Source organism: Daucus carota, chromosome 7 (assembly GCF_001625215.2).
Source record: "Daucus carota subsp. sativus chromosome 7, DH1 v3.0, whole genome shotgun sequence".
NCBI lineage: Eukaryota > Viridiplantae > Streptophyta > Magnoliopsida > Apiales > Apiaceae > Daucus > Daucus carota.
The window spans coordinates 8,649,969-8,664,805 of record NC_030387.2 but is presented as its reverse complement, the minus strand read 5'-3'; the positions used below and the strand labels follow the sequence as shown (position 1 = coordinate 8,664,805).

The 14,837-nt window shown below is 37.1% G+C and overlaps 1 protein-coding gene across 1 annotated transcript; it reads left to right on the top strand.

The window, feature by feature from the left end:
• The first annotated feature begins 36 nt into the window (after positions 1–36).
• LOC108194592 (uncharacterized) lies at positions 37–5,577 on the top strand. Its single transcript, XM_017361552.1, has 5 exons — positions 37–481; positions 681–922; positions 1,916–2,126; positions 4,523–4,876; positions 4,976–5,577. The coding sequence occupies exons 1-5, from the start codon at positions 37–39 to the stop codon at positions 5,575–5,577; spliced, it is 1,854 nt and encodes a 617-aa protein (XP_017217041.1).
• The last annotated feature ends 9,260 nt before the right edge of the window (positions 5,578–14,837 follow it).

Genomic DNA, 14,837 nt, shown 5'->3' with positions numbered 1-14,837 from the left:
TATTGAATTGTGAGAGCTTGTGTGATCATGACAACAATGGAGGACATTGAGATGCAGTTGGAGGATTTGAATATTGAAAATGAAGAGAATGAAGAATTAGTTTTTGATGAGGGAGTGGAGGAGGAATGCAACAGGTTTGAACTGTGTATTGTGGGTCGTTTTATGACTGAAAAAAACATCAACCATCGAGCAATGAGAACAAAGCTTGCTGATCTATGGAAACGTGCAATGGGCATCAACATCAAAGAACTCAAGTCTGGGATCTTCTTGTTCCAGTTCTACCATAAAGATGATATGAATTGGGTGCTTAGTAGTGGTCCATGGACATTCGATGGTGCGCTTCTGGTGATGAATACAGTAAAAATGGGTGAAGATCTTGTCAATGTCTTGTTGAATGAAGTGGATTTCTGGATACAGATCCATGAACTTCCGGTAGGATATATGACAGAAATGGTGGGCAAACAATTGGGTAATTTCTTTGGTACTTTTTTACAGTACGATGCGAAGAACAACTCAAGCATATGGCGTGAATTCATGCGAATACGAATCCGGGTAGATGTTCGGAAACCTCTTAAAAGAAAGAAGAAGATAGTAAAAAAAAAGAAGAGAGATTGTGGTTAATTGTAAGTATGAGAAACTGGGGGACTTATGCTTCATTTGTGGCCTACTATCTTATACAGAACGATTCTGTAGAACGAAGCTAGAGACTACTGATGGAGAAATTGTTAAGGAATGGGGACATTGGCTCCGTGCTCCACCACGAAGAGTAGCAGGTGGTAGTAAAAGCAAGTGGCTTCGGGAGGAAGGTGCCGGCGACTGGGGACCGCGGAAAGGAATGGATAATCACAGTGCAGAAAATCAGGGAATTCAAAAACCTGAATTTGCGCGTCCAACAACTAATTCGCGTATTCAAAGGGATAAGGTGAGTAATTCAGCTAAGAGTAAATCACACTTTACACCTGTAACTTTGGGGCGTTTTGCGATTTAGTCTCATTGTTTAAAATTTTACAGGTTGCATTCATAAGTTTTTAATCTATAACACTTTGCACCCACTTAACACTTTCCATCCAAACCACCGTTAAGTCTAACAAAAAGGAGGGGCAGTTTGGGGTTTGAGCTGATCAACAAGATCCTATTTAAATTTGAATTTTGCTTTTTCTTTTCTATCCGAACCCTTTTTATAAGGTAAATTATATAATGAAAATAAGTATTATATATAATATTTAAATATAAAATATTTATTTATATTTTTAATGTTCTTAACCAAATAAAAATAGGTTTTATAAATAAAACATGTTAATACAATATAATGTTCTTTCAACTAGCAAATCTTATTTTAATATACACTTTTATATGAAAATTAATATAATTTTATAAATTATATGTTAAAATATTAAATTTTAAAATATAAATATTTTTGAAAATAAATTTCATAAATTTGTATAATAAGTCCAACAAATGACCCTAATTTTCTTTCATTGTTTTATAAAAAAATTATTGCACTATGAGTTCGCGTATAAAACTAATACAACGTTTAATAAAACAACTTAAACCGGTCTCTCTCTCGTGTAATATTTGCTCTCTCGTCGCCAGATTTGAAAGCTCTTGGGATAGTTTGAGAAACAAGAGGTACATAAAATCAATCCCCTGTATTCAATTCAATTTTTTTCAATCTTAAAAAAAATGTCAATCAGACACACACAGAGTACACACCCTTGTTAATCTTTTCCCAAATTACCCCTCCCTTCCGTTAGATTTAACGGTTGTTTGGATGGAAAATGTTAAGTGGGTGCAAAACGTTACAGATTAAAAACTTACGAGTGCAACCTGCAAAATTTTAAACAATGAGACCAAATCGCAAAATGTACCAAAGTTACAGGTGCAAAGTGTGATTTACTCTTCAGCTAACAATCAGGGATGCGGAGATGAATACGGAAATAATATGACAGCTAAGGCGGAGAATTCAAATTCAAGTAATATTAGTGGGCTGGACTCGGAAGAATTATATGGGCTAAATTTGGAGGAAAGAAAGCGGCAGAGGATAGAAGCCCAAGTTCCTATACTACAGACACAACAAACAGATATCTCAACCAAGGACCCTACTCATTCTCATGGTGATTGTGCAGGTAGACCCGGCCATTCGGGTGGGCCGGGAGCCCGGGACGGTTCGGGCCGGTTCAGACGGTTTTCGAACCGTCACAAGAGGAACCGTAACCGGCACGTCTAGGTTGGCGGTCTGGTCCGTGCCGGGCTGAAGAAAGTGGAAACCGGAACCGTCTTATATGGATTCTACGGGTTTGGAGGGTTAAGCGGGTTGGCGGTTCAACCGGTTCACGGTTCGGCGGTTCAGTTGCCGCGGTTTAGCAGACAAAAGGCGGAATCACACTGTCACAGTTTTCACAGTAGGTGATCAAGTATTACATAAATCTGATTATGAAGAGATATGATTGGTACATGTATTATAATCAAATTTCTAAAAAAATACTTACTTTAAGAGTTTGTTTATTTATATGAAATATTTATCTTTTAAATTTTATTTAGAATATTTATATTTCTAACAGATAAATGATTCAAAAATTATTTGCAAAAAATTTTATTGAAAGAATTTTTTTTCACAAAATCAGCCGATTTCTTATTTTTCTAGTTATAAAAAATAAAAAAATCATCAAAAATACTAATTAAAAAATTATTTATCTTAAAAAATAAAAGTAATTTATTTCATATCATGTTCTTTTTGAAAAAATCCTTCAAAAAATATATTATTTTCTAAAATAAAATGACAAGTAAAATATTTTTCATGAGTTTGATTTCCAAATAATAAAGAAATGAAAGAAATTATTATCCCGGTTTTCTCAAACACAAGTCTACTACCCTCGTCTGTAAAAAAAAAAAAAAAAAGTCTACTACCCTCGTGTTTTCAGTAATGAATAAATTTAAAATCAAATTTCCAATGAACATGGTAACAAAGTTAATATAACTGGCATGCAAATCTAATCTAATCTAATGAAGGAATGTGCCAAACATAATCCCGGATATCGCGTATAAATAGCACAAACGGTTCGCGGTTTAACGCGGGCCTGAGCGGTTTTGACGTGCCGGTTCGTAGCGGTTCGCGAATCAAACATACGGGAACCGTAACCGGCTCGTCAGCAACTACGGTTCGTGCCGGTTCGAACCCGTCACGTTAAAATACGGGCCAAATGACGGTTCGGTCCGAGCCAAACCGCCCGAATGGCCGGCTCTATGTGTAGGTACCTCTTCAAATTTAATGGCTAAGCTTGCTAAGCAAGCTAGCCAGCAGCAATGAGTCACATCAGTTGGAACTGTCAAGGGCTTGGGAACCCTTGCACAATTCGAGCACTTGGTGATCTTAGAAGGGATCACAGACCCATTTTCTTGTTTTTAAGTGAGACAATTTTTTTTTAAGGGTTAAATGGCATTTTGGTCACACAACTGACTAGAAACTTGTAATTGGATCATCCAACTCAAAAATCTGTCAGTCACATCATTATACTCTTAAGAATTTTCATTTATGTCACTGGCCGTTACTCTATTAAAAATTTGACGGAAAGCTGATCAAGCGTCGTGACTTGGCTTAAATAAATCCACCGTGGCATGTACAGTCAGCTGAAGTGGTATTTTGGTCACTCAACTGACTACAAACTTGCAATCGGGTCATCAAACTCAAAAAACTTTCATTTAGGTCACTTATTATAATATTCGTTAAAAATTGAAGAAAGAAAGAATTAAAAGTTATCTTGCAGCACCTTTTTTTCTCTCTTAAAAATTTCGAAACTTTTTATACACACACATAAAATCAATAGTTTCAACCACAAAAACTTAATATTTGTTTATCTTTTATCGTTATATATATATCTTAAGCCATTTTGAAAAAACTTCATACTTATAAATCTATTATCATTTTATAATTTCTTTTGGTCATTGTGGAGAAGTCCATCAAAAATTTAATGAGTTTTTCCAAAATGGGCTCAAGATATGTACAACGATAAGAGATAAATAAAGATTAAGTTTTTGTGGGTGAAACTATTGATTTTATTTGTGTGTATTTGTTTCATTGCTAATAAATTTTGAAATTTTCAAGAGAGAAAAAAAGGTGTCGCATCATAGCTTTTAATTCTTTCTTTTTTTCAATTTTTAACGGATATTATGATAAGTGACCAAAATGAAAGTTTTTTTGAGTTTGATGACCCGATTGCAAGTTTGTAATCAGTTGAGTGACCAAAATGCCACTTCAGCTGACTGTACATGCCACAGTGGATTTATTTAAGCCAAGTCACGACGCTTAGTCAGCTTTCTGTCAAATTTTTAACGGAGTGTAATGGCCAGTGACCTGAATGAAAATTTTTAAGAGTATACTGATGTGACTGACAACTTTTTGAGTTGGAGGACCCAATTGCAAGTTTCCGGTCAGTTGAGTGACCAAAACGCCATATAACCCCTTTTTCTAATAAGATTGAAGAACTTAGAGTTAAGTTTGGTTTTGATCATTGTTTTTCAATAGATAGAATTGGACGTAGTAGAAGTTTGGCGGAACTATGGAAACAAGCTGCACATTGTCAAGTAGCTGGTTATTCTAGTCACCATATTGATATGTTGTTTATGGATAATAATATTGTCTCATGGCGTCTTTCATGTTATTATGAATATCCAGAGCGTACAAGACGTAGAGAATCTTGGAGTTTAATTCGTAGATTGGCAAACATATCGAATGTCCCTTGGTGCATATGGGGAGATTTCAATGACCTACAATTTGCTTCTGATAAAAAAGGTACAATTGCACATCCTCAATATCTTCTTGATGGTTTTCAAAATGTGATTGAAGAATGTCAATTGTCTGAAATAAGCTTAAGAGGTGGTAAGTTCACTTGAGAATGAGGTCGAAATACTAGTGCTTGGGTAAGAGAAAAACTGGATCGCAGTTTTGCTGATGCAAGTTGGGTGGCTAAATTCCCAGCAAATAGTCTGAAAATTGTGCATGCGTCAGTCTTTGATCATGAGCCAATTATTCTGGAGCTATTAAATACTAAAATATCGAAGAAAGATTTTCGCTTCCGGTTTGAAAACATTTGGTTGAAAGAGCCAAATTTTATTAAAGAAGTTTATGAAATCTGGGCTTCGACTCCAGTGGTTCATTTACTCCCAAAAATTGTGGAGGTCACTTCGTTCATGGCCAGATGGGGGAGATCTTTCTTTCATAAGTTTAGAGAGGAGATACGGGAGCACAAGGCAAAACTATATGAACTTGTGGATTGTGAGGATGCTGATAGTATGAAGAAGTATCTAAGTGAGAAGGAACAATTAAATACACTTTTACTTCAGGAAGAGACCTACTGGAAACAACGTGCTAAATTATTTTGGCTCCGTGAAGGTGATGGTAACACTCGTTTCTTTCATGCCTCTGCCTCTGCTAAAAAGAAGGCAAATAAAATTTCTTTCTTGACCAATGATGATGGGGAAAAAATCGAGGATCACAGTGGGATGTGTGAAGTTGTTCGGGAGTATTTTGCCAAGTTATTTACTGAGGAGGAAGGGATAACTAATATGAAAAAATCCTGATAGAGTCATAGAATGTTGTCTGCAGAACAGAATCGTAAACTAACTGAGGAGTTCAGATTTGAGGAGTTTACTACAACATTAAAGTAGATGCACCTTGACAAAGCGGGGGGTCTAGACGGACTTAATCCGGCTTTCTTTCAGAGTTTTTGCAAAGTAATGGGGCATGAGGTGTTTAAACAATGCTCACAGTGGCTTAAAGCAAAGACTTTTCCAGGAGATCTCAATAGTACAAATGTGGTCTTAATCCCGAAAAAAGAGAATGCCTCTAGTATGAAACACTTACGACCTATTGCTTTGTGCAATGTCCTTTATCGAATTATGGCAAAGGTATTGGCCAATAGATTGAAGGAGGTACTCCCATCTTTAATTTCAGAAAACCAATCTGCTTTTATCCAGAATAGAGGTATAACGGATAATGTGCTCATAGCCTTTGAAATGATTCACCATATGTCTCGCAAAAAGCATGGAAGGGTAGGAGAAGTCGCTTTGAAATTAGATATCAGCAAGGCATATGACAGAGTAAATTGGTCAATTTTACGACGACGAATGAAAGCTATGGGTTTTTGTGAACAATGGATTGAATGGATGATGCTCTGTGTCAAAACAGTTACTTATAACTTCAGTCTAAATGGCTCACTTGTTGGACCAGTTATTCCTAGGAAAAGGATTGAGACAGGGCGACCCCCTTTCCTCGTACCTATTCCTACTGTGTGTTGAAGGTCTCTCAAATGCAATTGATGATGCATCTAGTAATGATCTGACCATGGATGCCAAATTAGGCAAGCTGCACCAACGATTTCCCACCTCTTGTTTGCCGATGATAGTTTCCTGTTTTTTCGAGCTACTAGTGAGGAATCAAGAAGCATCAAAAGCTTGCTCATCAATTATGAGAAATGTTCAGGACAATCTATCAATTTTCAGAAATCAGGTGTGTGTTTCAGTGCGAATGTCACTGAGAATAAACGAATGGAGATATTACAGATCTTGGAGGTGCATAACGAGATCACAATTACAATGTATCTTGGATTGCCATCTTTAGTGGGTCGTTAAAAAAAAGAGTTTTTAGCTATCTGAAAGAGAAGGCGTGCAAAAAGATTCAAGGATGGCAAGCTAAACCAATATCCAAAGGAGGTAAAACAGTGTTAATCAGGAATGTGGCCCAAGCAATTCCTTCATACAGTATGTCATGTTTTCTGCTCCCTACATCCTTGTGTCATGAACTTGAACAAATGTACAATAATTATTGGTGGAGGTCTGGTAGAGGCGATAATCAAAAGGCATTAACTTGATTTTCTGGAATAACATGAGCTATGCAAAGAGTAAGGGTGGATTGGGTTTTTGGAATTTACTGGTTTCAACATTTCTTTACATGGTAAGGATATTTGGAATTTTCTACAGAATCCGAACTCACTTGTGACAAGAGTGTTTAAAGGAAGATACTTCCCTGATACTCCTGTATTGAAAGCAGTTAAAGGGCAGGGATCCAGCTTTATATGGTCAGGAATATGGACTGCAAAGGAGGAGTTAGCTAAAGGTTTTAGATGGGTGTTGGGCAATGGTGATGATATTATAGCAACTCGAGATCCATGGTTGAGAAATAAAGTGAATTTTCAGGTGGAGCAAAATCAGTTTTATTCAGGAAATGAAAAGGTCTCCAGCTTATTCTTGCCAGGTGAGAAGAAATGGAATACGGACTTGATCCAGTAGAGTTTTCTTAAAGAAGATGATGATGAAATTTTAGCATTGCCTATTCCACAACGTAAAGTTGCTGATAGAATGGTGTGGGCAGATTCGAGTAATGGTATTTATACTGCTAAACATGCTTATCGTTTCTCGTATGATGCTCACTTTGGCACTAATGTAGTTCCGCAATGTACGGGTTGGAAAAACATCTGGCACTTGAAATATCTCACAAAATCAGAGTTTTTGTATGACGTTTTTGTCGAAATGCAATTCCAGTACGCTGGAGATTAAGCTCTAAAGGACTCAGAATTCCCATTACTTGTCCTATGTGTGCAGGTGATGTTGAACATATGTCACACTTATTTTATGACTATAGCTTTGCTGTTGGATGCTGGAATCATGTTGGTTTAATGTACGACTGGAGTCAAATAGAGTTTTCTCAGGAGTGGCTACTTCAAAAGCTTAGCACTGCAACGAATGAAGAGAAGATCAAAATTTATGTGTTCCTATGGGGTATCTGGCACTGGAGGAATAAAAAGGTATGGGAGGGGAAGATAGTTACATCGGAATTTGCTATGGACAGCAGCTTTCGGATGCTAGCAGACTGGGTTCATGCGAGAAAAAGCCAGAAAAACACTAAACAGGATACAGATGTTAGGAGAGCAAATCAAAAATCGAGTTCAAAGTGGCAACCACCTGCAGCTGGAGTGTTTAAGAAATATGTCGATGCTTCTGTTTATCCAGGAACCAATGCTTTCTCAATTGGGATGGTAATGAGGAATACTGAAGGTACTTTTATGGCAGCCAAAAATTACAAAATCTGGGGTGAGGTATCTGTAGTCGAAGCGGAGGCTATTGGTGTACGTGAAGCTTTATCTTGGATCAAAGAATTACAAAAGAAAGATAATGAAATACTAGTTGAATCAGATTCTCAGCTCACTGTTAATGCCATTCAAAGCCAGAGTATGAATTATTTAGAGATTGGAGAGATCATCGAGAGCTGCAAATAGCTTTTCAATGGTTTGCATAAAGCTTCAATTGTTTTTGTTCGGAAAAATGCTAACAGGGTAGCACATGAGGTAGCTAGAATCCCTTGTTTAGTAAATTCCTATAATGTGTTCACGTCTCCTCCTACGTGTTTGTTGGAGGCTCTTTCCTATGATGTTTCGTTTTGAATGAATTGAATCCGTAAGTTACAAAAAAAAATAGGCTATTTGTTTATTCAAAAAAAAAGGTCGATTTGTAATATGTTCTGAACAGATGATTGGTATAACATGTCACAGATTAGTTTATCACTATGTCTCTTCAATCTCTCGAGGAGACAGGTATCAATTCATGCCTAAGTGCTCCACCTATAGTTCTTCGGAAGAGTGTATAATTCGACTTTTTTTATTTATAATTCAAATTTTAATATCATTTTATTAGGGGTTGTTACATATTTGATGATGTCACAGGTATCTAACTTGTTTAGTGTACAGAGGCAAATATCAGAGTTTAGCTGGAAATCAGAGTTTAACGACTGCCAGCTGGATCAGAGTTTAAGTGATGATCAGAGTTTGCAGGAGGCTGATTTTCAGGAGCATATCTGACTAAATAAGGAAGATAAAGATCAAGAGAGATTGTGCAGATCAGGACAGCAGAAGGACAGCTACTGATTAGATTATTTTAGGAAGCATATAATTATAAATCAATCAGTAGATATCATGTAACTGTGTATATAAACACAGCTTAGGGTTTACTCTAGAAGAGTTAACAATTGAATATCATTCGTGTAACCTAGCAGCTCTTAGTGATAACATATAAATCACTAAGAGATTATTTGTAAGCTACTGTGATTTGTGAATAAGAGTTTATTGATTTATTCTCTTATACTTGTGTTTGTCTTGGATTGTGTTCACTATATTATCTTATATAGTGAGTTTATTTGGCCTAACAAGTGGTATCAGAGCGAGCTCTGTTGATATACCTACAGTGAGATCTTAATCACACAATCATGTCTGAGAAATCACAAAACAGTAGATATGAGTCTCTTAGGGTTCCGGTCCTCAGGGCATCTGAATATTCTGTCTGGAAAGTAAGAATGATCATGTTTCTGGAATCTACAGATCATCTGGATAGAATTTATGATGGTCCACACATGCCAACAAAGCTCTCTGTTGCAGTGGGAGATGAACCCCAGAAGATGATCCCTAAAGAGAAGAAGGATTATACTCCAGAGGACATCTCATCTATCAGTAAGGATGCAAAGGTGAAGCATCTGTTGCATAGTGCTCTGGACAATGCTATGTCCAATAGAGTAATTGGGTGCAAAACTGCAAAGGAGATATGGGATGCTTTGGAAGTCAGATGTCAAGGAACCAAAGCCATCAAAAAGAACAGAAGAACCATACTTACTCAAGAGTATGAACACTTTGATTTAAAATCTGGTGAATCACTGACTGATCTTTATGACAGGTTTGTCAAGCTACTGAATGACTTGTCTCTTGTGGACAAAGAATATGATTTGGAAGATTCAAATCTCAAATTTCTGCTTGCTCTTCCTGAAAAGTGGGATTTGAAAGTAACCACTATAAGAGACAATCATGATCTTGAAGAGATGTCTCTGGATGAAATCTTTGGAAGGTTGAAAACTCATGAACTTGAAATGGAGCAAAGGAGCAAACGACATGGTGGGAAACCCAAACCAGTTGCTCTAAAAGTTCAAGAAGAATCAACTGTGAAAAGCAAGGGAAAAGCTCATGTCAAAAAAAAATCTGATACTGAGTCATCAAACTCTGATGTTGACTCAGACTCTGATATGGCTTCAGACTCTGATGACAGTGATACTGAGATGATGCAGCTGGCAGCACTGATGGTAAAAAGCTTCAAGAAGATGGCTTACAAGAACTTCAACAAAGGGAAGAAGTTCTCAACCAAAGACAGAAACTCTGATAGAAAGGTCTTCAAAAAGAATGAAGGCAAAGAAGAAAAATCTGGAAAATCTGATAAGTCTAAGTACACCTGCTTCAATTGTGGAGAGAAAGGCCACTTTGCAACTGAGTGCAAGAAAGCTAAGAAAGAAAAGGAACAGGCCTTTATCACAAAGAAAGGAAGCTGGGCAGACACATCAGAATCAGAGGATGAAGTCAACTATGCCTTGATGGCAAACATGGACAACAGCACTGAGACTGTTGAAACTAAGGTACCTCATTCCACTCTTGCTTTTGATACTGAAGATATAACTGAGTTAAGACTATTTCTTAAAACTCTGCATGTTAGTTATAGAGATCAGACTTTAGAAAATGAAAGACTAAAATCTGAGATCTTAGATGTCAAGAAAAGAAATGATTATCTTGAAAAGGAACTAGTTCAGATGCTAGAGATTCAGAAGGAGAGAGATGACTGTATCCTTGTTAAAAATGAACTTTTAAAGAGAAATGCTTCTCTTGAATCAGAACTAGTTAAGGAAAAACAGATAATCAGATTTTGGACTAACTCAGGGAAGACTACTCAGAATATCTTGGAAAGTGGAAACTGGAAGAAAGGGTTAGGTTACTCTGATAAGAATGAAGCTGAGTCATATAAACAAAAAACTATTAAAATTGAAAAACCTAGGATGGTTCCAGTGAGATTTGTTGCAGAATCAAAGGTCCAGGACAAATCAAAAACTGAAATACCTAAACAGGTTAACATTGGTTTAATGACTCAGAAACAACTTAAGCATAAACTCAAGGAGGTTAAGAAAGAAAACAGGATTAAGGAACCTAGGAAAAATAGGAATGGAAAGGTTGGAATAAACAAAAGCAACAATTACATGCCTGTTCCAAATGCTCCTAGGAAAACTTGTCATAATTGTGGTAATCCTAATCATCTTGCTTCTTTTTGCAGGAAAAATAAGGACATAAATGCTATGTCTTCAAAATCAGGAGTCAAGACTAGGAATACTAGATTTAGACCAGAGAATCCCTGTTTTCATTGTGGTAGTTTATGGCATTCCATTTACACTTGTAAGGAATACCATAGTTTATATCATGATTATTATGAACTGAAACCTTCTTTGAAGAAAAAGATTGATTCTCCTAGTTCCATATCTGTTAAAAAGTCTGTCAGCACAAACTCTGATTTAAACTCTGATAAATCTTCCGCTGCTAGTGTTAACAAACTTAACAAGAACAAAGGATCCAAGAAAGTCTGGGTCCTTAAAACTAATCATTAGTTGTGTATGTGATTGCAGGGCAACAGGAAAAACATCCTAGTTCTGGACAGTGGATGCTCAGGACATATGACAGGAAATAAAGCCCTGCTATCAGACTTTGTGGAGAAGGCTGGCCCAAATGTTTCTTATGGAGATGGCAACATAGGGAAAACCTTGGGATATGGCAATATCAATCTTGGAAATGTCATCATTCAATCTGTAGCTCTGGTCTCAGGACTTAAGCACAATCTGTTGAGCATAAGTCAAATCTGTGACAGAGGATATCATGTTGATTTCCTGGAGGAACACTGTGAGGTCATCAGTAAAACCACTGGAAAAGTTGTTCTAAAAGGATATAAACATGGGAACATCTATGAAGCCAAGCTATCTTTAAACTCTGAAAGCTCTGCAATCTGTCTACTTGGCAGAGCCAGTATTGAAGAAAGCTGGAACTGGCACAAGAAACTATCTCACCTGAACTTCAATAATATAAATGAGCTTGTGAAGAAAGATCTTGTGAAAGGACTTCCAAAATCAGTTTTTACTCCAGATGGACTCTGTGATTCCTGTCAGAAAGCAAAACAGAGGAAGTCTTCATTTAAAAGTAAAACTGAGTCCTCAATTCTTGAGCCATATCATCTGCTTCATGTTGATCTTTTTGGACCAGTAAATATAATGTCCATTGCAAAGAAGAGATATACTCTGGTCATAGTTGATGAATTTACCAGATACACATGGGTATATTTTCTACACAGCAAGGATGAAACACCATCTTTATTGATTGAGCATGTCAGACAGTTGAACAAAATCTCTAAAGATGCAGTAAAGATCATAAGAAGTGATAATGGCACTGAGTTCAAGAATTTTAAAATGGAGGAGTTCTATAAAGCAAATGGCATTAAACAGGAATTTTCAGCACCTGGAACACCTCAACAAAATGGTGTTGTAGAAAGAAAGAACAGAACTCTGATTGAAGCTGCTAGAACCATGTTGGAGGAAGCAAAGTTACCAACCTACTTCTGGGCTGAAGCTGTGCAATCTGCCTGTTTCACACAGAATGCAACTCTGATTAACAAGCATGGGAAAACTCCATTTGAAATGGTTAAAGGCAGAAAACCAAATCTCAAATACTTCCATATTTTTGGATGTAAATGTTTTGTTCTGAAAAATCATCCTGAACAGCTAACCAAATTTGATTTAAAAGCTGATGAAGGAATTTTTGTTGGTTATCCTTTATCAACAAAAGCCTTCAGAGTTTACAATCTGAGAACAAGGGTAATCATGGAATCCATTCATGTGTCCTTTGATGATAAGAAAATTACTGGAATGGAAGATTTTGAAGATCATGAGCAACTAAGATTTGAAGATGAAGATGCATTCTCTGATTCCATAAACTCTGACTCTGAGACAACATCAGAACATGTCACTTCAACTCATCAACCTCAAGCACATGTTGAGGGGGAGCACTTTCAAAATGAAAATCTGGATGAAAATGTTGCAGACTCGGCAGAAAACTCAAACTCTGATTCTGACCCCTCAAACTCTGATCATTCTGCATCAGAGAATTCTGAGAACACATCTTCAGGGGGAGCATCAGAAACTCAGAATGCTCATGGAGATAGCATGAATTATGGGGGAGAGACATCAGAGAATCAAAATAATACTAGCATGGATTATGGGGGAGGATCTAGTTCCAGAAATCAACTGCCACATGAAAGGAAGTGGACAAAGTCTCACACACCAGATCTGATCATTGGAGATCCAGATGCTGGAGTGCAAACCAGAACTGCAACAGCAAATGAGTGTTTATTCCATTCATTCCTATCTCAGACAGAACCAAAGAAAGTGGAAGAAGCTTTACAGGATGCAGACTGGGTAACAGCAATGCAGGAGGAGTTAAATAAATTTGAGAGAAATAAAGTCTGGACACTTGTACCAAGACCAAAGAACAGATCAATAGTTGGTACTAAGTGGGTTTTCAGAAACAAAACAGACAGTGATGGTGTAATTACAAGAAACAAAGCCAGACTGGTAGCTAAGGGATATTCTCAGCAAGAAGGAATTGACTATGATGAGACCTTTGCCCCAGTTGCCAGATTGGAAGCAATCAGAATTTTCTTGGCTTATGCAGCACACAAGAAATTCAGAGTTTACCAGATGGATGTAAAAAGTGCTTTTCTCAATGAGGAGCTGGAGGAAGAGGTATATGTTGAACAACCTCCAGGATTTGTGGACACAAAATTTCCAGATCATGTCTACAGATTGGATAAAGCACTGTATGGACTAAAGCAAGCACCAAGAGCATGGTATGAAACTCTGGCTCAATTTCTTTTGGACAATGGTTTCAACAGAGGTACAATTGATAAAACTTTATTTTATCTCAACCATGGTAATGATCTGCTTTTAGTTCAAGTCTATGTAGATGATATCATTTTTGGATCTACTAATCCTAAACTCTGTGAGAGATTCTCAAAGCTTATGCAGTCCAGATATCAGATGAGCATGATGGGAGAAATGAGCTATTTTCTGGGACTTCAAGTCAAACAGACTGATGAGGGTATTTTCATTAATCAGTCTAAATATACCAGGAACCTGCTAAAGAAATTTGGCATGCAGGATAGCTCAGCTGCTACCACTCCAATGGCAACAGCCACTAAGTTAGATAAAGATACTGGTTCACCAGTAGAAATTACTAACTACAGAGGTATGATAGGCTCACTACTATATCTGACTGCTAGTAGACCTGATATCATGTTTGCAACCTGTCTCTGTGCAAGATTTCAAGCAGATCCAAGAGAACCACACCTTGTAGGAGTCAAAAGGATTTTCAAATATCTCAAAGGAACAGTTGAGATGGGACTCTGGTATCCCAGAGAATCAGACTTTACACTGATTGGTTACTCTGATGCAGATTTTGCAGGGTGCAAAATAGACAGAAAAAGTACTAGTGGGAGCTGTCAATTTCTAGGAGGAAGATTAGTTTCTTGGTTCAGTAAGAAACAAAAATCTATCTCCACATCCACTGCAGAAGCAGAGTATATTGCTGCAGGAAGCTGCTGTGCTCAGATCTTATGGATGAAGAATCAACTACTGGACTATGGGTTAACTCTGACTCAAATTCCTATTTATTGTGATAACCAAAGTGCTATTGCTATGACAGGAAATCCAGTACAGCATTCCATGACCAAGCACATCAGCATAAGGTATCATTTTATCAGAGAACATGTGATGGAAGGAACAGTAGAGCTTCACTTTGTTCCAACAGATCAGCAGTTGGCAGATATCTTCACCAAACCTCTGGCTGAAGCAACATTTACAAGGCTTGTAAACGAATTAGGGATGATCTCTGGTCCTCTCTAAACTCTGATACATTGCATGATACCTTATCTGTTAGCATTTGTTA

Excerpts from the sequence above, each read along its gene's own strand:
- LOC108194592 (XM_017361552.1), top strand. The coding sequence starts at position 37 with ATGGAGGACATTGAGATGCAGTTGGAGGATTTGAATATTGAAAATGAA. Across the intron at positions 2,127-4,522 it reads TTCTCATGGTGATTGTGCAG|ATAGAATTGGACGTAGTAGA; the intron begins GTAGACCCGGCC and ends GTTTTTCAATAG. Across the intron at positions 4,877-4,975 it reads TGAAATAAGCTTAAGAGGTG|CAAATAGTCTGAAAATTGTG; the intron begins GTAAGTTCACTT and ends CTAAATTCCCAG.